The sequence below is a fragment of the Nipponia nippon genome, unplaced genomic scaffold (assembly GCF_047370975.1).
Source record: "Nipponia nippon isolate SJK-2023a ecotype South Korea unplaced genomic scaffold, ASM4737097v1 scaffold_4, whole genome shotgun sequence".
NCBI lineage: Eukaryota > Metazoa > Chordata > Aves > Pelecaniformes > Threskiornithidae > Nipponia > Nipponia nippon.
The window spans coordinates 20,864,063-20,888,667 of record NW_028262358.1 but is presented as its reverse complement, the minus strand read 5'-3'; the positions used below and the strand labels follow the sequence as shown (position 1 = coordinate 20,888,667).

The 24,605-nt window shown below is 44.1% G+C and overlaps 1 protein-coding gene across 3 annotated transcripts in view; it reads right to left on the bottom strand.

Moving 5' to 3' along the window:
* Window positions 1–24,595, bottom strand: part of AIDA (axin interactor, dorsalization associated) — a 29,024-nt gene extending 4,429 nt beyond the window's left edge. Inside the window, exons 1-8 of one of the 3 annotated variants that reach the window (XM_087775711.1) lie at window positions 24,337–24,595; window positions 20,569–20,638; window positions 13,679–13,732; window positions 11,527–11,581; window positions 6,112–6,175; window positions 5,562–5,668; window positions 3,442–3,453; window positions 528–650 (exon numbers count right to left, since the gene is read on the bottom strand). In XM_087775711.1, coding sequence (XP_087631837.1) covers window positions 528–650; window positions 3,442–3,453; window positions 5,562–5,668; window positions 6,112–6,175; window positions 11,527–11,581; window positions 13,679–13,732; window positions 20,569–20,638; window positions 24,337–24,446 — 595 coding nt within the window. In that variant the 5' untranslated portion in view covers window positions 24,447–24,595. The remainder of the gene's footprint in view (window positions 1–527; window positions 651–3,441; window positions 3,454–5,561; window positions 5,669–6,111; window positions 6,176–11,526; window positions 11,582–13,678; window positions 13,733–20,568; window positions 20,639–24,336) is intronic. The other 2 variants (XM_087775712.1, XM_087775713.1) reach the window with 2 other exon arrangements.
* Window positions 24,596–24,605: the final 10 nt, after the last annotated feature.

Genomic DNA, 24,605 nt, shown 5'->3' with positions numbered 1-24,605 from the left:
ACATATTTTATATTTTATTTCATTTGCAGGATTTGCTTCCCAGCTTCATACCCGTTCCTCTAAACCTTAAACTTTGGTACAATGATCTTTGCTCTACTAAAAAATTAGTTCAATGACAGGGAAAGAATGGAGCCAGCGGGCTGTGGTTCACCACCTGCAGAAAGCCCAGAGACCAAGATGTGTTGGGGAGTACAAGCAGTCCAAACAGATCTGTACTTAAGAGTCAGCTGAAGAAGCTGGGATAGAGAAGTACAGTCTGACAAGTCACCGATACTCAGCTGCCAGCATGGGGAAGGCACCCCGGAGCACACAGATAAGCACGTCTCCTGCAGCGATTCACCTCCCAATATCTCTCAAATACAGAATTTTTCCACCCTTGATTAAAGCAGAAGCCTGAAGTCCACAATAGAAAATGCAAGTATCAACACATATTTTTTCCCCAGCAGGTTGAAAAAAAATCAATACAGCTTTCAGAAAACGCACTCTTCCCAAACGAGAAATGAGGAGCCAGGAATGGAAATCATTACCCTTTACACTGACTGTGATGTAAGGATCAATGCACTGCCCAGCATCTTTCAGACCAATTTTCTCTATGTTGATGGTGAGTAATGTCATCCCGGGTTCAGATGGCAATCTGGGTAATAAAGTACCTGGAAAGAGTAAAGCATATTATTAACTCTTTGTGTCATCTTACAGCAAAGGCCTTGCTTCTCCCATCATCTCTCATGGAAGATGCTGTTCTCCGTAGGGGGTTCCAAGCCCAAGGATTCATATCCCAATAGTACACAGCACTATGAGAAAGTCTGTGTGCACAGACACACAACATCATCTGACAGATTTCAAAGCCCACACCAAAAAACCCCAGGACTGCCTCAAGTCCAATGAATTCACAAAAAACTCATGTCATAAGAACAGAGAGGAGCTTTGTTTAAAGTGTTCTTTCTTGCTCCCATGCAGAATAACTCAAGCATGGAACTAAATTTACATCATTTTTAAGGATTAAATTTGGGAGGCTGGATTCAATCTGCAGTTGCAGGAAGTTCAGACGCTTAATCAGGAGTCCCACCCCACTGAACGTGACTTGGCTTCATGTTGAACATTTAGGCTAGGAAAATAAGGAGGAAAATGGCATTGTTGCAAATCCCACTGGGCATAAGGGAACCACAAGACAGATTCTTAATTATCTAAGTTCTACTGGTCTCTACTTAAAGGAAGGAGATTACAAAAAAAAAAAAAAAAAAGGGCAAAAAAGCGTTTGCATCCCCCAAGTTCCATTCTGCCTTAAGGAAGGAGTTCCCAACTCTGCATCAAGAACATTTAGCATCAAAACTTTGTGTTCAGTGTAGGTGAATCCTCGCAGTGCTGAGGAAGACAGAGCAGCTGGCAAGAAATCCAAACTGTTCAAACTCCCTAAAAGCCACAAGGTTCTGTCATCAACAATGGCGTAGGTTTCTTCATGCTGATTTTAGCAAAAACTGGCAGGCTTACCAAGCCTCTCTCCAGTATTAGATGAATAAGCACCAAGACAGAAAATGCTTAGACTCGTGAGCAAGTTTGATTTAAAGTTATGATTTTCTAATTAAAAAAAAAAAAAAAGTTATCCCAAGGCTTGAGATCTAAACAAAGTAATAGTTTCCTTTGGCAAGTCCAATATGGGTTTTCCTTGATACTTTTTTTCCTCTTGATCTGCTTGAGGAGCTGGAGAACTAAGGAGTTTTTGTCCTATTAGAGAGACTGGCTTTGCAAGAGGGGATCATGTATTCTGCTCTTGGAACCAGAGAGCCACAGCTTCAGTGAGATTTCATGAGCACTCACACACCCAGTCCCTCTTTCGGGACCGTCAGCAAGACTTTACTTCACATCTATGACACAGTACGTTTCTGTATTTCAGGTCTTGGCTGCTAGCAGACTGATGACCTCCAAGGTACCGCATCTACAGGCGCTTCACAACATATCACGGCAGAATTGGACCCACTGTTCTGAAGTAATGGGACAGGCTTCTGACCACATATGAGAAATGCTAAAAAGCAAACTTATTAGAGAGCATCCATTTCTGCAAAGCAGCATACATGCTCTAGTTAATCTTGCTGTCTCTCCTGAACAGATGTTCAAAGACAGAGTTCTTATTTCAATCTAAATAAAGGTAGAAGCAAGCCCATCTTCTCTTTGGCACAAAACTTTGCTCTGCCATCTTTCAGTTGTCTCCTAAAAGCAACATGCCCCCCAAGAGCCAAGAACAACTGTAACTTTCAGTTTTCCTATCCATCACTCAAAGTGACTAAGTGATGGGATACTTAACACAAAAATCACCTGAAAGGTGCATCAGACTGGCATTTATTATAAAAATAGTGGCTTAAGAAAAATTATTCTGTTCTTGAAAAATGCTTTCCAGAATGTGTGAAATTGCGGAGTTGCAATGAACAGAAAAGTCAAGCTCACTTCCAGCAGGTAAGAGAACAGTAGGACCGATGGTCTCCAAGGAACACGGTTTCCTTTCTGCCTCAGCAGGAGGAACAGCCAGGCCAGAGATGGACTGAAGCAGCTGACCGTAACCTGTCTCATGCGAGCCGCAACCACCCAAGCAGGTCTTCTGCTGAAGCTTCTGGAGTCATTCCACATAGCAGCCATCAGCTGACAGCAGCCTCCCTGTGGTATAACTTTACTGGGGCTGGGCATCGCACTGCCAGTCTGCCACCGTGGCTTGGGCCCGTTAGCCTTCAGCAGGCTCACACTGAGGCTTTGCATGAGAAAACTGCCAGCCATTTCAGACACAACCACAGGGCAACGTTGCCAAAGCGGGAAGGGAACATCTACAAATGAAATAAGTGTCCTCCTACAGGTGCGTTTCAGATATACAACGGTGAGCCAACCCAACAGCTCACTGCCACCAAGACACAGGTGTTCAGTCTCTCCGTTTCCAAACCTCGATTCAGAGAAAGGGGAAAAAGTGACAAGTCTCCTGCTGGGTTCACAAACGGAAATGGTTCACAGAAGAATCCATTGCCAGCACAGCACTGGAATAAAGAAGTATATAACCAGGAGAAAGGCAGGAAGCCTTTGCTGTTAGAGGCAGCAAGCCATTGGTCAGTTCAGCTCCATACAGCACAGAAGTCTAACTATGTAAGCCCTCTTTGTGTAAGATTTCCCATCAAATGCGTATTCCACTACAGAAAATCCGGCTACCTTTGGCTACACTGCAAGTCAGAATGTCTGTATTAGCCCAGTAGAACTTCTAGAGAGCTATGTAAGGTGTGTCAGCAAACGAGACCTTGCCTTTTTCTGGTACTGAAGGCAAATGAAGATTGATACGTAGATGCCTAGTACTATGATTGTTACTAAGGATTGTATTTTGAGGGTTGAAACTAAGAGCTGAATGAAGAACATCACAGCTACACGAACATGATCAAATAAACAACCATATATACTAAAAGGTTATCATACCTTCGTTGGCTCCTGGGTTAGATGAATGGTGCAATGTGATAACGATGAAGCCATGCATGTAGAAGACAAGACCATGGTCAGTTAGACAATACAGTTATGCACTATGGATTAAAGGCATATAGAAGCAAAGAGTGCAACACAGTTCTGTCAATTCAATATGGAAGGTCCACTTTGCTTCAGAAGACTGCAAACTGCTTTTGTTTAAGCTTCATCACCCAGAGAAAGAGCAACAGACCAACCTCCAATCAGGTAAGAAGCACCACGCTAATTTACATTCAATGGGGAAACAAGATCTGTGTTCAAGTAGTACAAAACCACCTTAGGGGTTTAGATTATTGTAGCTATGGGCAAGTTTACCTGAATGCAAAAAAATTCAGAAAAGTCAGATATGCAGTTTATTAAGTAGATGACAATGTAAAATATCAGTAAGCTCAGGAGTTGCTCTCACCTCCTCTTAAAAGCATGGGTTTACTGAGGAATAATTCTGTAAGAAAGTATATGCCCCAAACCTGTCCTCTTTCCAGTTTGGCTACCCTACTTCTTTGAAAGCGATTTAACTGTAAACTCAATCTATCATCAACTTAGATTCTTTCTTAAGCACACACACAGCTTTTACGTCCACTATACGTGTACCACTCTAACTGTTGGCACTAGGGTAATGGTCACTGCCTTATTGATTCACCACCAGATCTCTCTGCTGTACTTTGGACAGACAGAATACATCTTCCTAAATGGATTTATCATGGTAAATAACAAGGATCACGATAGTAAATGTCAGCAATAAAATATCACAATATATTGTAGCCTATTTGTGAGCTTAGCATAAACAAGTGTAGACTGTGCATACCTACATCAGTATAGCCTGCAGGGATCATATTCAGTAGCATGCTCAAATCTAAGGACAGAGACATGTTTTCTCCAGGCATAAGTAATGCAACACCCCAGCTCTTCTGACCATAATTCCAGTACTAGTTTCATAGAATCATAGAATCATTAAGGTTGGAAAAGACCCTTAAGATCATCGAGTCCAACCGTTAACCTAGCACTGCCAAGTCCACCACCAAACCACGTCCTCAAGCACCACGTCTACCCGTCTTTTAAATACCTCCAGGGATGGTGACTCAACCATTTCCCTGGGCAGCCTGTTCCAGTGCCTGACTGCCCTTTTGGTGAAGAAGTTTTTCCTAATATCCAACCTAAACCTCCCCTGGCGCAGCCTGAGGCCATTTCCTCTCATCCTATCACTTGTTACATGGGAGAAGAGGCTGACCCCCACCTCGCTACAGCCTCCTTTCAGGTAGCTGTAGAGAGCAATAAGGTCTCCCCTCAGCCTCCTCTTCTCCAGACTAAACAACCCCAGCTCCCTCAGCCACTCCTCGTAAGACTTGTTATCCTTACTTGTTATCTCCTTCCTTAAATACAAAGTTTGCCAACCTGCTCTGAAACTAGAAACTTGTTTCTTCTGCAAAGAAACTACACCAGGAACCAAAAGAACCTCTGTTGGAACATCCTGCTTTACCTGGTAAATTGTCAAAAGCTGAAGTTACAGGAAGGCCTTCTCTAGAATCTGTGGGTATATCCAGTTCCACAAGTGCTTTCACATGGACAAGGACTTAAGCTATCAAAACCAAAGCTACCCCCTCTTTATCCTCTCAGAGCTTGGGTTTAGTCTAAGCCACTGTCTCACCAGATGATGCAACACAAAAATAACCAGCAACAACTTACCACATCTCTAGCAGGATGTAACGCTCCTTGCAGGAGAAACATTGCCACAATTTACCTTTGAATGCGTTTGAAACACTTCACAGACTACAGTTCAGAAAGTGCATGGAATGAAAATACTGAGTTTGAACAAGGAATAAAGGCTAAGTATTTGAGGTAGATGGTACCACCCTCACAGGTTATCCATACAACTGTTTTGCAATAAGATATTGTTTGCTGAGACAAAAAAAAAAAAAATCCACTGGCCACCTTTGTGGTTCTCCAATACGGCATTAGGGTTTACATTAGCCTGTTGCTCCTCACCCAAACTTTTCAAATCACAGGTGGAGAAAGGGGCTTCTCAGAGATAGAACTTACACATGCAACATAGGCTGGCATGGCAAGGCTAGTGCCCCTACCTGGAACTCTAGCAGGAAAAGAGTCTGGAGACCCTGCTCCAGCTCCTCCTTCCTCATCATCCTCCTCAAACTCCAAGTGTTCCTCTTCTCCAGGTGCTAAAATCTTCCTGTAAAATATGAAAAAGAAGAATGAGACCAAAGATCATTCATCATCTGGCTTTCAACTCACAAGTCAGCATCTGAGTATAGAGCAGGGGCAACATGCTTTAATGTCATTTCATGCTTCTGATTAGCTACTAACTGTATCTACAGGCCATGACAGAGGTTGCAGGAGCTCAGCCCGCATAGAAAGCACAGAGTCTAAAAGCAAGGGACAATATAGAGAGATGAAGGGGCCTACCAACTACTGATTTTACCAAAAGCATGGACGTGATTTTTAGTGGTACCTAGAAAATCAGAATTCAAAAGGGTTTTTTTAACCAGTTTACTCAAAGCAATGCAGCAAGTAGGTAGCTCTAGAAATTCTAGTGTCTCAGCTGTACACCAGGTCCCAGGCTATGCTCACTTTCGGATACATATCTGTACACGAAGTGACCCAGTTCTCTCTTACCTGAGTGGGACAGGCTGAACATCAAAAGGAAACTCCTTATTGTAAGTGAGGATATTCTTTAAGACTGCAGACAGAAACAAAAAAAAAAAAAATCCATATCCATAAACAAGCATTAATTCCACTACTTTGCACAGCTATGTCCATTCTCACAACATCTTCACACACACAAATAATAATATAGAAAAAAAATCAGGTCATGGCAAAAAAAACCTTTCTGTCATATTTTAAACACCAGTACAGTCCTGATCAGAGCTACATCAGTATAACATTCAGGCCAACTGCAATTTCAGTACATAATCACCACCACATTCACACAGGCAGGGAAGATAAACATGGCAATAACCAAAAGCATCATGAGAAACAGCTACAGACCCCTGGGGTAATGGTAGCAATCTTTGGTGGTTATTGAAAGGAGGGTGGCGCTGGTACTGGCAACAGCTCCAAACGGATTGAAGTCTCCAGAACTGACACACTTAAGCACACATGTAGGCTGCACATTCAGACAGCCACCATGGGAGTCCAAGCACGCTGGTAACGCATAGCTGAGTTGATATTTCCTCCTTCTTCATGCATGTGTTTTGTTTTGGTTTTTGTGGTGGTGGTGGGTTTGTTTGTTTGGTTTTTTTCTTTTTTCCTGCCCTCAGATGTCTGGGCAGATTGGCAAAATTCAAAAGAGCTACAGTGCAACATCTGAGCATCAAGCCCCAGAGACACTAACCTCTCCAGCATTCGGTGGAGAATGGCTTTGCCATTTGTATTGGAAACTTACTCAAGTTTTAGTAATTACAACTTCAGCTGTTATTTCCAAAAGCATTTACAAGTAAAAGCAAAATTTCCAAAGCACGTGAAAGAAATAAGCACTTCATGATGGCTAAAGGGCCTAAAAATTTACACGACAACGCCTGCAGGGAGAGGCTCTCTCCCACCAGACAATGAGTATCCCAGACTGGGAAGGGGGAAAGGAGGTAGAAAAACTGAGTCGTCTCACTTCACAATAAGCCCTCTCGGAACACGTTTTAGAAATCTCCCCTTAGGACTACTGAATGAGAACAAAACTGTTTTAAAATAGTGTTAAGATTACACAAATACCCAGAGGTACTTAAATACCAGTTATGTTTAAGGAACCACTGCCAGGCCCCTCAGCCTCTGCACACTGCAACTCAGCCCGTGTAGGAGAGCTTTCCTGTCTTCATATTCACATCGCTCGGCGTGGGCTCCATCATTAACTTACCAGACACCATCCGGATGCTACAATGAATAAAGAATCCCTCAAGGAAACTATGAAGAACCCGAAGTCTTTTCAGTCTTTGCTCATTCTGATTTTTTTTTTTTTTCTGATTTCTGTACCACCACCTGAGAGGTTAGGTACTACCTGATTCCGGCTGGACACAATACATAATACACAGAAAACTTTAAGTTGCCTTCAGTCAGAGACGTGACAGACAAAACTGATGCCAAGTCTCTTTCTCTCTCTCTCTCCCCAAAGACTTCTGCCCCAAGGGAGAAGTAATGCAGATCTCAACATGGTGGCAAAGAATCACAGCCACTTCCTGACAGAAAAGCAGCTGGTCAATAGCAGACAGTCACCTTCCAGCGCAGCTGAGGTTCAGGAAAAGAAGGGGATTTTTATCCCGCTCAGAATTCCCCAGCTCTTGGAGAGCCACCTCGTACCCGAGACAGAAAGTGAAACCGCCCCGGGCAGAAAAATCTCGGTAAAGCGAGATCTCTTACAGATCACAGGCACGTTATGCAGAAGCAAGAGAAGTTACAGTAGTTCTCCTCCCACCTTCCAGAGGTTGGGAAGCACTAGATTCCTCCCTCTTCCCGGTACCCAGTTTCTCTTGCTACGTGAATGAACACCCCCTGGAAAAAAAAAAAAACAAAAAAAAAACAAAAAAAACAAACCTTCTGGTAATTCCTCTCCGCCATCACTAGAGGGCACGAAATACTCCACCGAGAGGCGCAGAGGAAAAAGGCGAGGAGCTGTACCGCGCCCCACATCTCGACGGCGGCCGGGGGCAGCGCGGAGCGGGGCCGAGCCCGGCAGGGGCCGAGCCGCCGGCGGGAGGAGGCTGCTCCCCGGCGCCGCCGGCAACGAAACCCTTCTGGGAGCACCGTCCCCAATCCCTGGCCTGTTGCCACACAAAGCTGCGGGTCAAGTTTTTGTGTTTTGTTTTGTTTTGTTTTTTTAAAGGCCTTTAACTCTGCCTCATCGCCGACAGCGAATAATTTTGCAAAGTTGTCATACGGCGATTTCCTAACGCGCTCCTTTAAACACCGTCGGGGTGAGAAGTGGGTCTGCAGAAGTGAGCCTGGTGAAATAGTTATTCGAAGTTACTGAGAAAAAGCAAACCAATAAAGCAGCAATGCAACAACCATCCTTTGAGGAAAAGGAAAATCCTCTCACACCTATCAGAAGGGCGAGTTTCAGTCGATTTAAATAAAAATAACCAGATCACAGAAAAAAAACCAATCGGCTACAACGAACAAGTATCTCCCTTGCAATACTGCAGAAGACACCCAAGCTTTAAGAGGCTGGTTTGCGCTTTTTTGGTTTTTGTTTTGTTTTTAAAAACACACATCACCTCTGGGAGAAAGAGCCCTTCCCCTCTGTAAGGCTGCTGCTGAGAACACGATTCACAGAAAGCTCTCCATGTCTGTAACTAATGGGCAGATCCCGGCATCGTGGCCTGCATTTATGTTGCTTTTCCAACAGAAATCTTTTTAAAATACTGTTCTGCAGGCTCTTGTGCAGAAGCTGCCCTTTGCTTTTGTGACATTGGACAAAATCACGTTGATTTGATCAGCAGTTGGCTCTCTCTTGAAAGAAATTATCAACATGAGCCATAAGACCAGTACGCGGTACGCACTAACTTGGTAAAGACCACCATCCATTTGGATTTTTAGTGTTGCTTAATGTTGCAAACATTTAGCCTATGATACCTATACTGATTTTTTTTTTTAAATAGACAACACAAAATAATTCAGATATCAGGCTCCCCAGGACGACTCAGTATCTACTTCTCTTATAAAACATATATACTGAGTTTGAAACTAGTCGCTTAGTGGCTAGAATTACCACACACGAACACAGGCACACGGGATGACCCACCCTATCCGTTTGTAACCTGTATTATAACACTGGTAGAAGCTTTCACAAGAAAAGGATTTGTGAGATCCAGTGCGTTAGCAATGATTTCACACAGCGTAGTCTCAAAAGAACTATTTGTATGTATGGACCCTCCTGTAGCATTATTCTAGCACAAAAGATTCAGTGACAAATCCTATAAACACACAAAACCAGCCAACTGCTGCACTTTCCAAGCAGCGTGAAATGCAAGCTTAAGTAGGAAAAGTTAGAACTTGACAACACCAGGGGGAAAAAAAACAAAACAAAAAGGTTAAATCTGAGGGCTTTGGTTGTTATAACAACACCTAAACCAAATTTCTCAGCCATTTTGACAGCTTCAGGCACAAAAGTAATTAAAACAAGCCAAATTGTGTGAATAGCTGTTTTCATTCCTAACAGAATGGCTTGACCTAACAAAGGAATTGCTTATTTGCATTGCCAGCCCAGATTCTTTAGCTTTTTCTGGTGGACCGCAAGAGAAAATTGACAACACACAAATTAAAACACTTCACGGTGTGTTTTACGAAAAGGCTGCTGTTGGCCTGATTAAGATTTACTCTGTTCAAGATATACTTAAAAACCACACAACAAAGGCACAATTCAGAGAGAAAGAGGCCAGAACAATCCAAGTCAGACAGCAGCATTAAGAACATCAATGTTCAATTGTTGTCATAGAAGCACCCGTTCTCCGCCAAGGAAAATAACTCGGTGTCCTTGAGAACTGATGGCCACACACTCTTCCTCCGTTTTAATATAGTTGCTTGTTGTATGCAGCGTGGGCTGAATGCGCTTCACACTGTTGAACGGTTTTTTGACAGCTAAAAATCAATTCTCTGAGGGAGGGCAAGATAAGCAACAGGACTGTTGTACAGTAACTGAAATTTTGGGTTTTAAGAAAAGGAGGCATTTCAAGGGAAGCTTTACATCTGTCATCAGAATGTAAATTCTGACTAAACCCTTCAACAGTCACTTCCTTTGATTTGTAGACCAGTTCGATCAATTAAAACATGATTCCTCTTCCATCATTCAGTCACTTACAGGGCATTTGCACAATGGAGTCCGAAATCCACAGTCATTAAATGATTACAACGTTTTAAATACTTTGTAAACAGAGAGCAGGAGTCTCTATACAAAATAATCCCAATTCAGAGGATGCAGAGGCCAGACATGCAACAAGCTGATAGAGAAAGACCTAATACTTCCAACACATGGTTAGACCCTTTCCTGAGTTATGGTCTTCACAGACCTAGCAGTCTTGTAACGTACCTTCACTTTCCATTTTCAGGGAACAGTTTAAAAGCATTCGGACTCTATGTTTTGGTAGAGACACTAGGAACCTCAATTCAACGCCCTGCTTCTTGACAAGCTTCCCTGTAGGATCCTGTGCCAGTTACTCAGAGAATGGGAGTGCAGAGAAGCTCAGCTTACTCGTGAAGTGGAAACACCTGCCTTCCCATTGTGTTTATCCCCAACATCCCCGTTAATGATACAGTTGTGACAGCAGCAAAACAAAACCAGCTTTTGCCAGCATGAAAGACGCTCTTCCACATCTCCTGTTCCCCAGGAACAGCAGAAACATTAGCATTTAGGATAATATTGCTTAGATGTGGAAGCTCTGATCATAACGGTGCTTTCAGAATAAAGCAGCCAGTGTTACGGGAAGGAAAATGTAGCAGATAAATAGATACTTCCTACATGAAAAAGTTATTTCTGGATTGACATACCAAGAACTGACCCAGGATCAGCTGGGAAAAAACAACATCACACAAAACCCTTCAAAGACTGACTCACATCCTCACTTTGACTCTTAACTTCGTTACTCTGGTAGCATTCTGGTGGAAGGTGACAGGTGATTGGCTACCATGAGCACAAGTTAAATATTTTTGGAAGAAAAAATAAATTTCATGCTGCAAGGAGGAAGACCACAAAGTGTTGAAATTCAGTTCGAATAAGAGATGTGCAGGTAAATTTTCCAGCTGATTATATACTGTTAGCTTAAATCACTGTTTTGTGCAAAAATTAGCAGCACGCAAAGAATTACTTAGTTGAGAATAAAGATAAATACATTATCTGAAACATTAGGACTACTATACTTTGAAGTTACCCACATTATGTTCCTTAATACACATCAGGTTTTGTCTACATGGTAACAGATATTTGGAAGAACCACCTAAAACCAGCATTACTGTCAAATCACATCGTGGTCAGTCAGTATTCATGCTGCTGTCATATTTTCCACTGTAATGATAAACGTCACTCACTTAAAATACAAAGATACTACTTACTTGGTTCCAACTTCTTCAGATCCTCAAGCTTAAATTCATCCTGTGATTGGGTGGACTAGAACATTACAAAGAAAGAGTGAGAACTTAGTATGCACCCTCCCCTCAGACATCCTAAATAAAAAAAACCAAAACAACAAACAAAATCTCCCCAACAGAGGCTAGGTTCACAGGTGAGGTGGAAAGTACATTACTTCTCATTTATTGAGAACAAACTTATCCCATGTTCCAGGCTCTAATGCAAGATAAATATTTTTAAAGCAACTAGTTGGTCTTTCATACTTATTACACACAGGAACATTAAGACAGAGGGACTTGTTTTCATTCTTCCCCAATCAAGTTATGCTGAAGCAAGATCAGCTGTAAGACTGCACTGCAAAGTGATGCTCCAACAGGAGCATTCACAGTTCAAGACACACATCTAACGTTGTAACGCTGGCAGAAATTACAGTATACAGGATGAGCTTGACAACACACCCAGCTAAGAGCTCGCTGCAAATGGAAGAGGGATTCCCATCTCTCCTTTCTCCAACTCTGATGATGCAGTTTCCTCATCTGGCTGTAGCACATCTGCTTCTCAGTAAGCCTATTTGACTTACTAACTCAACAGAAAAGTTTTTAATTTTTTATTGTAGGGTAGTTCACTGACAGTTTGGCAAGCTGAACTAGCCTATTCTGAGATGACAAGCGGCAGAGCTGGCATAAGAAAAGGGGTGCAAATAAGAGGATTGACACTGGACATCCCTTTTTAGGCAGAGGATCAGGTCTTACCTATTATGTCATTGCACCCTTGGCATCTCTTAAGATTACCTCTCGTTTTCAACATTTCTTTAAGGCCTGATAGGGTTTTTTTTTCTTGATTTTTTTCTTGATTTTTCTTGACAGTAAAGCAGCTATACCCATACTGTTAGAAGAATGGGAAGAGTTGACCACACTCCTAACTGCTTTAATCTCCACTAAGAAACCATAACAAAACTGCAGCAAGTAAAACACTCCCAAAGTGAAGTGGATGAGAAGTTCTAGTACCCTCACATGAGCTTATAAAATCCTTGAGTTACTGCTGAGGAACCAACAGCAAGGAAGGCTGTTCTTGCAAGACATCGTCTCTTCAGTTTGGCCAGTTATGACATTGCTGCGTCTTCCGCTGTTGGTCTGAGAAGTGACCTGACCCACAAAGCTGTCCCACCGTGGAACACGCCTGCTCTCATCACAAAATCACAGTGACTCAGAACAAATGCAACGCTCTTCAAATACCCCAGGCTGGATCGAAATAGAAAGACAGGTAGAGCTAACCAACTAATTCTTCAAACGCTGCACAACCTTGAGGCTGGTCAGCCCCCAGCTCATTAGTCCAGCTCCAGCATGCTGCCTAAACGGTCAACTGTATCCCAGCCTCTCAGACAACTGAAGGCAGCACAGTGGAGCTGCTGCACCTTGTACAGCAACATGAAGTACTCAGGAGTGCTGCTGTGAGTAACTCAATGCAAAATTTGCCTGTCACCACTTTTTGTTGGTAAAGAGGTGATCCAGTAACCCAAACTTTGCTTCAGTTGATTCATCCCACCCACATTCTTTTGGAAATTTCTCTCACTTCTCTTTTGTTTTGGGGATAAGATTGTGCTGAGAGAAAATGAAATTCACTTCCATGACACCTACCTTCAATCCAGAAAAAAGCCCAAAGAGCAGCTTCTAAATCATTATTTTCACACACTTGCCTACTGCACTGCCAGTTTTCATGACTGCTACAAAGTCATTTTTATTCTACACGCATATTCTTCCTCATGCTCTATTACGATTTGTGAAGCGGCTGAATTACTGCAAGGGCCACTCCAGGGATCTTTTTACTCTTGCACACAGGTTAGGAAGACAAACTAATCAGTTCTGAAGGAGGAAAATAAGGCAAAGAACCAAAGACACAAGACCTGCAGTTAAATTCCTGTACAAACCCTAATACATGCTCATATAAGCACTTAAAGGTTTTTAAGGCAGCCACCTGGGGCATCATGTTGACAGCCTGGAAAGTCCAGGTGTTCAAGGGTTTCTTAACTCTGTTTTCAGAAGTTTTGGCTATGTCTGAAGACACTAAACTAGTTTTAAAAAGCTCTACAGTTACCTATCACTAAAGTATGAAGTCACATAGGAAAAAGAGCTATACCTGTAAAGCTGCACTTCTCAGTTCCAAGCATGTTGCAATTTTAGCTATGGTTTTCTGAAAGGAAAAAAAAAACACCACAAACTTAATTTAGTACTGAAACTGTATTCTTCCATATTCACAGTTTTAAAAATATAGATATGAACAATTGCTTTTTCTTGCGAAGATTTCAGCTCTATTATTCAGTACCAGATCATTCAGCATCAAAAGCTTTTCTATACACAAACAAGATTTTCAGAAAGTGCAATAGATGAAACAGACATCTGCCACTTAACTCCCCTCCCACAGCTCATCAACACAGATGGGGGTCATTCACTCAGCAGAAACTGTAATAACACCTACCACATCACAAACTGTTTATAAATTCAGCTGCTCTGAAGTGATAGGGGAGAGAAAGAAAAAAAAAAAAATCCAAACCAACCAGTATATTACCTTCTGAGAACCTGAGTGGTTTGTTCTAATTTGCCCTTTTAGGAGTCACATCTACAGTTCCCCTATTGGGCTTACGATCTCAGCAGACCAAGCCAGCCCTCCTCAGAAGTTACAGAAGCCCAGTATCTCAGCACTGAAAAAACACGGTCTGCTTTTGTGGGTTTCGGTGGGAGAGGAAGTACAAAGGTGAATTATTTTTCTAACTTTCTATTTTTGTAATTTTAAGACATTTAAACTCTGAGTGAAGCATGAAATAGATTATTTGATTCAAACTTCTCAGCCATCTAAAATATCCCTGAGCAGAACCGTGAAGTAATATCTCATTTTTATTTAAAAATGTAGAAGAGAACGAAGAGCTTCAAGATAGCCCATTACTAGCAGTCTTACTTTGAAGACAGTGCTACTTAAGCTTTTATATCTCACAAAGTAAGAAGCTCCAGCAACAGTCACATTTCTTTCTATTACTACCAGCTGAAAAAAATCAATTCAGGAATTCAGACTTCCATAACTGACATCAAGTGGACACGACTGCACAGCGTATTTTACCTTGCTTGACCATCACAAGTTTGTTCATTAACTAAAAGGTTTTAGTGAAGAAAAACTAAGTCTACCTGCAGAGGTCAGGGCCAAATATAATTCAAAATGCTCTGTGGAACATTTATAGGGCAAGAAAAATAGCAACAGTGAAGCTATAAAGAAAAGCAGGTTATTTTCAAACTAAGATTTCCCTTCAGAAGGAAGATAAAAGTTGAAATGTGCACCTGTAACTCATTCTCTCCTTTTAAACCAGGCAGTATAAAACCAGCTCCCCCCAAGCTGGATGCAAGGGGAGGAAAAGATTTCCTAGAGCACAACTCTAGCATCAAAGAGCTTCAAGAGTATGGGCATCTGGCAAGTTACGCAGTATCCATCAAAAGCCAAAACTTCCCTTTAAAGGAGGGTTACATTTTAGGGCTCCAAGAGGTTTATCTGTCGCAGCAGATAAAAACTGGCTGTGCTTTCACAGCTACCTTCCCCAGTCTTGACTCTCCTGCAGTCAGAACTGCTTCGCAGTCAGCTCCTGGGCCACCACTAGTTTCAATAGGCTGGGCTAAAAGCTAAGTGGTTCCAGTTTCAGTTCACCTTACGCCACACTGAAAGTTGAAAGAGTTCAGGAGCTGAATCGTAAGCAGATCAGACATCAATACCTCAAGGGCAGAGCCAACACCTGGAGTGCATAAAAGTCTCAGATACCTGATTTTCATCTGCTACCACAGGCTCATCAAAGCTTTCAAAGCCATTTCTCCCCAACTGGTATCTCCTGTCGTCTTAAACACTCTGTTACAACATGGCATTAGCCCAGACTTTACATCCTCGTAGTTTATATTACTACCCATTGGATGGAGGTCTTATAAAAAATTCAGTTCTTTTGAGCACCTTCCAGGAAAGTAGTGAGGGATGCGTATTAGCACAGGACACACATTGTTTTCTCTTCTGCCTAGATGCAGCACGTGCAGTAGTGTGCTGTTTGGGAATTTTAATATAGAGCAACGTGACCGTATACTTGCATACAACACGGCAGAGTAAAAATCTTACAGCTCCATTTCTGTCGAGGTTCATTTTGTAGTCTAGGTTCAGTCAACAAACTTCCACCTCCCTGAAATAAATTCTGCTACATTACAGAGATCCATAGCTGGATCTCCAGCAGAGCTTGGAAAAACACAGGTTTTTGAAAAAGAAAGGAGTACGTACAGTCCTGGAGTCATTTTGACACTTTCAGACCCACACTCCACACATGGGTGTTGTGGATTTACATGTACCTTCAGGCTGGATGGGAGGACACCAGGTAGTACTACAGAGGCAGATTCTCAGTCCCTAGGGTGAGAATGGATTACATCCATCTAATCGGCTGCAGCGTAACAAAAGGAATTCCTTTCTATATTTGAGAACATGTGGAAAGATAGATTTGCAAAGGTAGACTCTTAAAGAGAAAGGTGTGAAGTAATGGGTAAAAGAAAGGAATCCAGAGGTTCCCTAGGGAAGGGAGGGGAAATCTCTGAGGTTTGACTACAGCTCTAACATTTGCAAAAACCCAGCTGTTCTGATGGTTTGGGTGTTGACTGCTGAGCAAAGAGCATGCCCATTCCGTGTTAGATCAAAACCCCTCCGACTGCACCACAGAAAGAGGGCTACGAGTTCGCAGGGTGCCAGCACGCAGTATCCGTGCCTCACCACGGAATCAGAACGTGTCAACAGATTTTCACACGGCTCTTCCCCGCCCTGCCTCACATGCAGAGCATTAAGCCCACGCCGTAAATGAGGTCTCAAGAAGCACAGCTCAACCCCTGTCTCCTTGTCAATTCACTGATAAGCTCAGCAACACCCCTGTTCCCAATCCTGCAGATTCGTAACGGTGTATTCTTCGAACTGCCTGAACTAGGTACCTCCTAACAGGACAAACAGCCATACAAAATGCGTGTCCTCTGGCTCCTGGGGGCTGAAGGGCAATAATGGCTCTAGAAACAGATTAACTGAAGAGAGTTTGGGAGTCTTAAAATAGTAAAGAATAGGTTTTATATGGAATCTATTGAAATATGGCAAGCTCCCAGCAGGCATTATTCATAACTATTTTTTTAAGGGACCACACCCAAACCAAAAGTTAAAAATGCAGCTAAACACTGCTATCATTTTCAGCTGCAACTATCCCATGCAAAGGCTCGTTTCTGCAGCAGGGAAAACATTCTGCATCTCATTAGAATGACTGAAGCCATAATTAACTTTGCTAGTTTAAAATAGTTAAGATTCAGTTTTATGTAAACTCGTGACTAGAAAGGGAAAAAGTCAGTTGATCTCGTAGTCAAGGTCTCTTCAGCGCAGTTGTGTGAGTAATGACTGTGCTAACTGTAATGCAGTCAAAGATGTTTGCATAAATACGGAGCCAGAGCAGCGTTTGGCTTTAAAGAGAGGTCTAGGCTGTTAGGAGACCAGTAGTTCAATGAATCACGCTAAGACTGTTCAACAGTGCTCTTATTTCAGCAAGTTACCATTGCATAAAAAAACCCCATGATTTTCTAGTAATGCCGAAAACTCAGCCTAGCACAAAAACAGTTACACGAGAAGCAATAACTGTGGTGAGAAGAGGCCTTTAAAGGTCAAATTTATTGCATAGAGAAGTGGGTGAGAGTAACTATAGCTGGAGGCAAGCTGACAACCATGGCCAAACCTAACTGGAACAACTCCTGTAGCAAAACACAGTGGCTGATCATGAATGAAGATGGGCTTTTTAGAGAATGAAGGTAAAATAAAGAACAGCAGGATGCAGATGTTAAGAGTGAAGTAAATCCAGCAGTAACCGTATCTGTTAATATTCCATACACACAGCTTCTAGGTGATGAAATTGTTGCACAGCCTCCTGAAAGCTGTTGCAGGGTGACTAGATTTAAACACAATGATTTGTTGTTTACAGTATTTATCTGCAGAGAAATTCTTCACTAAAATTCACAATCATTAATGAAGATTCCAGCACTGTCAATTATCCAAGTCAAGACAGAGCCTTCCCTAAGGACTAAAACTCCAGAATTATGTCCAGCAGTGGATATAAGATGACACCCCCCCCCAGAAGCTGAAAATCCAGGAATGAATGGCAAATTGTGGAGTCTAGTCTGCTCTATCAAGGGAAGTAGCATACAGTGATTCAAAACAGACTCTTCAGATCAATAGCAAAAGGCAAGATATTAATATTTAAAAGCCTGAATTCTTACCATAAACAACACATTTATTATAAGATAAATGATATCTGGATCACAGTATGCCTAGGAAAGAAATTGGTGGTATCTGTCAAGTGCTGTTAGATCAACAGACTGTATGATTACATTAGCAAGTAACACACCATCAATTGTGGTGTGGCCGTATCTGCACTGTAACACCTCCTGTAATGCACGAAATAAACCCAAACATGGTAAAAGTTTATACAGGCAGATGGGGCTGAGGATTTTAACCTAGCCTTGTCCTTTCCCTGTAGCTGTAAAGCTAGTAGTTTTCCCTGGGTACAGAGGAATCACTGCTGAAATCCATCTTCCCCACAGAGCGTGTCAAGTAAGAAACAATGACAGCCTCAAAGTAATTCTCAGCAGTACGTGTGATCCTTTGGAAAACAGCTAACTGTAAACCTACACAAAAACTGGAATGAGGGTAGATCAAGCAACTGGAAATCATAATTAGCTTCACAGCCTTGCCTTCTCCAATCTATGAAATTCTGTGCACGGCCTTGGCCAGTAATATCAGATAAGCAAACCCTGAAGTTTACACACTGTTCTACATTCAGAAAAATAAACAGGTGGCTCTTATATGGCACACAGAACCACAGAAAGACAAGATATTAGGGAAGGAGACTTTCCAGAACCAGGAGGAAACAGCATGCTGATGGATGCATTGGCAGGAACTTTGTTGAGCAAAAGTAGGTGTTTTGGTATGTAGATTTTTTGAAGGGCAGCAAGTGAGAAGATACACTTCTATTTAACCAAACTGCTTCAAAACCCAGAAGCGTGCTGAACTCTACTCCTAAACGCCACGTGAATGATACTAGCGATGACAGTAATTGGTCACGATCACTAGATTATGCTGGCCAAGCTCCTGCAGAAATAGGGAAGGCCAGAAGAGCAAGGAGCTTAACATCAGACTAAAAGATTTTGCTGTACAGAGTTTTAAGTGCTTCTTGCAAAGCAATAGCAAGATTATGTGGATAGCATTCCTTATGGTGGATAGCATTCCTTATGGTAGCGGAAGGACAGAGAATGCTCTCTCAACAAAATGTTGGGGAATTTGGCTGTGTATGTGGCTAATGAAATAGGCACCACCATCTGATAACCAGGCTCAAAGTTTCAGTGCATCAGTCCCTTACTGATCCGCAAAAAAAAGTGATATAAATGTCAACCTCTTTTGTAAGTTATATCGGCTTTAGAAACAGGTATCACTCTGCAAGGATTCAGAACAGCCACTCCTTATTTTTTCTTTTCAGAAGACTGTCGCCTTAAGACGTGATCGCAGTTACGCATCTAACATCTGAGGTCAGTTATCTCTGCTTCCTGAGCCCCCCAGGCCTTCCCTCATGGCTGACCTCACTCACTTCCACAATCTGGTCCAAGGTCCTTTCCACAAGATTCAGGGAACATCTGGAAGCAAAGCCCTCTGTGGTTCTGGTTTCCATACTCACAGGAGATGATGCCTCCAGAAGCGAGATTAACAGCTTCGCCTTCATGAAGTAACCATATTTTCAAAAGTATCCACAGAGGGGAAACACGCAGTAAAGATGACTATAGCTGAGAATGATGGGGAAAGCTACCAGCAAGGGATAGAGAGCAGAAGCGATCAAAGAGTAAACAGCTGTCCAACATTAAGAAGGCTCCGAAGCCTTCAGGTCAGGAAAAGTGGACCCAGTCCTTCTCCAAGATTATGACTCAGTTTAAGATGATCACGAGCCTTATCATCTTCTTTGCAGAAGGTAAACAGAACATGAAAGACCATCTCTTTGCTTTTCTTATTGGTACATGTTGAGGAAACAGTTACGAACCACTGTCAGGCTATGTGTAAAGGTGTGTTTCTTCGTAATGAGTTTCTTTAAACACATCAAGTTAATTTCCAATTTCTGTAGTCAGGATCCGTTTTCAGGACCAACATTTCCAAACACAGATCCCATTACTCTAGCACCCTGTTACCATAGGTGGGATTCTGGGCTAGCAAAACGTCAATCTTCAGGCAACGCCATCGCTCAGACAAGTGATCTTATGACTTGGAAATACAGAGGTTCTCTAATTTAGTATTCCTAAGAAATACATGCCTTTAAACAAGACATGAAAATTCAGCAAGGTCTCCTACCTCAAAAGATTTTATTTTGCTGAAAATGCTTGAGTGTATGAGACCTCAGCTGGCATTTTCCTCTTAAATCCTGTCACAGAATTGCATTAATGTGATGCTGAGACAAGAAACAGCCTTTTGAACGGAGGGGAGGGAGGAAGGAGTAAAGTAATTTCAATATTTTGAAAGACTATAAACAATTAACATTCTAAGAGACTAGTAGGGAGTATTCTGCCAGGACCCTTCCCAGTCAGGTGTTACATGTTAAGCTAACATCCTCCTCACACACCCTCAATGTCTGCAGGTCAAGATGTTTTGTATTCAGGCTTCACAACATAAATTGTGCTAAAGTCATATAAGCAACTTATCAAAAGGTCACCCAAAAAAAGAAACACGCAGGTTATGCAGGACTCTGGCCAGCATGCGTGACATTCAATATTACACAGCAGAGCATCTGTCACATCTGATGACAGCAACTGTTTTAGCCATGCTGGGCTCTGTTTCTTTTTGTGTATATCGAGGGAGGAAAAAAGGTCTCGTAAGGCTCTGGTCTGAGACATACAGAGAACCGTAGTACACATCAACAGCTATGAGTCAAGCTCCTTGACTGAGCAAACAGCAATACTCACCTTTTGATCTTCTGTGAATTCCGAGTTGTTGTGCTGAGACTGCGCCTCTTTTTGTAGATGCCTCGCTAATCTGGATGGGGGGGGAAAGAAAATTGTAGAGTGGGAACACAACACAGAAGCACACACACACCCCAGTCAGTCTCCGGAAAACGTCAGCCAAAAGGTCCACAGACTGCTGCTCCAAATAGTTTTTTGGGGGGTTGGTTTTTTTTTTTTTTTAAACATAGATTTCTATAACCATGGCAGGCCATACTTAAAAAAAACCCAGAAGATGGACGAAGTATGCAACTACCTTAGGCACAGGAATACGTATATAATGTATCATGAAGGGAGAACAGGTAAGAAAGTCCTTCCAGCCAGCAGCCCCTTCTACAAGCACTGACCTTTTTCCTCTTCCCATCCCCTTATTTTATAACATCAAACTATAGCCCCTGTGAAGGCCCACGGTGGTACAAGCCCACGCGCATGTCACGGGGAGAGTTTGAGGCAAGTTGGACTGCCAGGAGGTGCGGGTGCGGGCACCCCGGGTGATGGCCGCAGGCTCTCCCAGCGTGGGAAGCCAGTCGCAGGGCGGCTTGGCCCAGGCTGCCGGGGTGCATCGGCTCACGTTCGCGCCTGTCAGCATCACAGCGGAGCAGAGACCCCACCCCTTGTCAGCAGGGAGACTGGAGTACCAGGGGGTTTGGAAAGGAGCAGCAAGCAAACAGCTGGAGAAAGCGAAAGGAAGCTGGAGAGGGAAGCTACGGGAAGAGTTACAGTTTCCGTCCGGGGAGGAAGGAGAACATTAAACAAGCAAAACCTCTGGGCAATTGTTGCCATTCCCTGTAAATAATTTTTTTTTTTTTTAAAAAGCAGGGGGGGAGGGAGGGCAGGGGGCTGATGTGAAACGCAGGGACAGCAGCAGTACTCCAGGCATCGCAACACACTTCTGTCTGGAACCTCACAAGTTTGCATTGTTAAAGGGAGTCAGCCTGGTTTTTGGGGGGGTTTAAAATACAAACACCAAGGTGCGTACACCAAAACAGATTACCGTCAAAGCCTTCGTCAGCAACAAAAGATCAGAACTCAATTATTTCTTTGCTTTTCCTAAAAATAAGCTCTGTTAAAAAGACACAAGGATTGAGGCCGCTGTAGTTTTTAACTAGCACCAGTGAAAACACAACCACACAGGACAAGGCAACTGCACAACTCAGTGGCGTTGTCCCCCTTCATGAAGGGGGGAAGATGGTGGCTGAGAAAAGACAAAAAGCACAAACATGCTTGAACCCAAATATGTACTTGTTCCCTACTGCCCGGCTGATACGACACAAGGGACACATAGAAAGGACATTTAAAAGCAACGATTAAGAAAACATATCACTATAGCAGCAATATGCCACCCACAACAGGCAGCATCACAGTATTAACATTTCTGCAAGCAAATGCAACCCTCTTTCCATTTGTCGCTAATACAACAAAAACCACCCTAATCCAAATAAACGCATCTGGCATCTCACTTGAAGCTTGTTCAAAGTTGGATCAGACCAAGTTCCACAGATGGGGACATTCAACAGGGAAGGCGGTGGCGACAGCTTGGAGGGCTCTTGTGCGAGTAAGCACCTGAATGAACAAGGGCCAATCTTTGCACCAAGCTTCCTGCACTTCCAGGAGTAACATAAAGACCTGAGCAGATGTGGGTCCCTTGGACACAGGAGGCGAATAATTGTGTTGTACGTCAGTAGCCGTTAAATCTATGGAATGAACTAGCTTAGATTCGGGAAGATCTTTGTCGGTGTCAGCAAGCTGACCATAACCAGCTTCTCCCCAGCCTCCCTGCGTTGATGAGTACAGACATGGCCAACATTAGCAGCACCTGGCCAGCTGCAGCAACACACTTGTTCATCCCATCGCAGGTTGCCATTTGAGAAGTCAACAGCATAAAGCCATTCTGTTATCTCTCCCCAGAGCTACAGGCAGGTACCTTGCCTTGTGCTTCTTACTTGCAGCTTTTACGCTATAGATTGAAATCGTTATTAATTTACCTGCTGTATCTACAAGAAACAGATACACACACTGACAAGGTTCTGCTCCTCCCTAGGAAATATCTCCCGGTAATCCTTTGATCTTCTCTCCCCTTTCTTCTCCCTCCTGGAACCACAGAGTTCATCTGCTGATGACAGTTCAGTAGGAACTCACTGATAAGGCTTGCAAGAGCAGCTTACAATACCACTACCCAAGAGGAGCTTTCTTACACAGATATCACACTGCTCCAAAGTCAGAATAAAGCAAGGGTGCAGAGATCACCTCAGCTCTCATCAGACACAAGTGATGCTGGGAGAAAGGGAACAAAAGTTATACTTCAACTATCAGACTGGACGGTCTGCGAACATTTAGTGGTCTTACTTCTCAATGAAGCAAGCTCGGAACGAGAAGCCTGAAAACTTTTCATTCTGAAGAAGCATCATTAAATGAAACTGACTGCTGAGGCTGCCAAGATGGTTTGACACATTAGGATCCTACTGGACTCCTCACAGATGTCCACACAAGGGCAGTTATTAAAAATATCTTATTTTACTGTCAGATGATTGGGTTTTTCTCTTCTGAAAGATAGATCTAGAAGAGAACTTCTTTTCATCCCTGTGCCAAGGTTTGTAGTAACAGCTTGCCCCACTCTAAAGACCATCAGCAAACTGCAAATAACTGAACTTGCATCATCCTGTCTGGTGAGTGAATGAAATGATGAGTTTACAGCATCTCATGACTATGCTGTACCCGGCCAGCAGTCTAGTTACTCTGAATGGCAACTGAACTGGTAGCCAGTATGGTTATAGCCCATAACTTGAACAGACCTGAGTAGCACTAGAAGATCTCTCAGAAAGCATCTCTTCAGCTGACTTTCTCTTGGGGAGCAAGTGCAAACCCTCTGGACTTCTTCCAGAAAATTCAACACAAGAAACTTAGCCTGCAATACTCGGATCACAAGGAAATAGCTTTCCTCTTCATGGTGAATAGAGAACTAGAGGAGGGCATCTGACTAAAGCGACCAGGTACGTTTCTAAGGATACCATCAGCAGCGCCCTACGGTGCCAACACTTGTCTGACACCAAGGGGTTCACGGACGGCACGGTCCCACCCAGTGCAACCCCATCTAACCCGGGCCGCACCAGTCCCTGCCCTCCCACCATCGCGTTCCCGCTCTCCCACCCCGGTTTCATCAGGGGTGAAACACGCAAGCGTGCAATGGACCACTTCTCACCCTGATGGGCTTTGGGGGTTTTTTTCGGGGGTAAGGCTGATGCTTCAGCAGCCCATTTGCCTCAGCCGGGTGCCCCTGCCGCACAAGCAGGGTGCCCTGGGGGACAGGGCGATGGGATGGGCTTACCCCGGCCCACCGCTGCCCATGGCCGTGGGGGCTTCGCCGCCCCACGCCTGGGGGGGCCCCGCAGCTCCACGCCAGCCGCCCGCCACCCTCGCAAAAGGACGGGCCGGCTCCCGCCTCGCCGAGCACCCGCCACCGAACGGCGGTCCCGGCGGGGCGGCTCCCGGCGGCCTCGGGCGACCCCTCCCGCCTCGCCTCAGGGGACGCCCCGGCCCACGGCCCCGCCGGCGGGGCCTGAGGGGTGAGGGGGGCCGCGGCCTAGGCCCGGCGGGGGCCCCCCCTGCCCTGCCCTGCCCTGCCCCGCCCCGCCCGGGGGCCGCTCCCCCCCGGGCCCCTCACACGGGGCTCCGGGGCCGTGCCGGGGACCGGCGGGGCAGCGGCGGGAGCCACCCGCCCCCGCACTCACTCACATCTGGTACTCGTCGATCGCCTCCACCAGCTGCCCCCAGGAGTCGAAGTCAGTGCCTTTCCTGAAGCTGGCGCCCCAGCGCTGCAGGAGGCTCCGGGCCGCCTCCGACATAGCCCCAGCACTAGGGCACCATGCTCACCCCGGGCCGGGGCACCGCGCCGGGCAGCCGCTCCCGCCAGCCCCGCGCCCGCCGCCGGCCCAGCCCAGCCCGGCCCAGCCCGGCCGCCGCGACAACCAAACACGGCGAGCGCCTCCCGCCAGCGCCGCCCA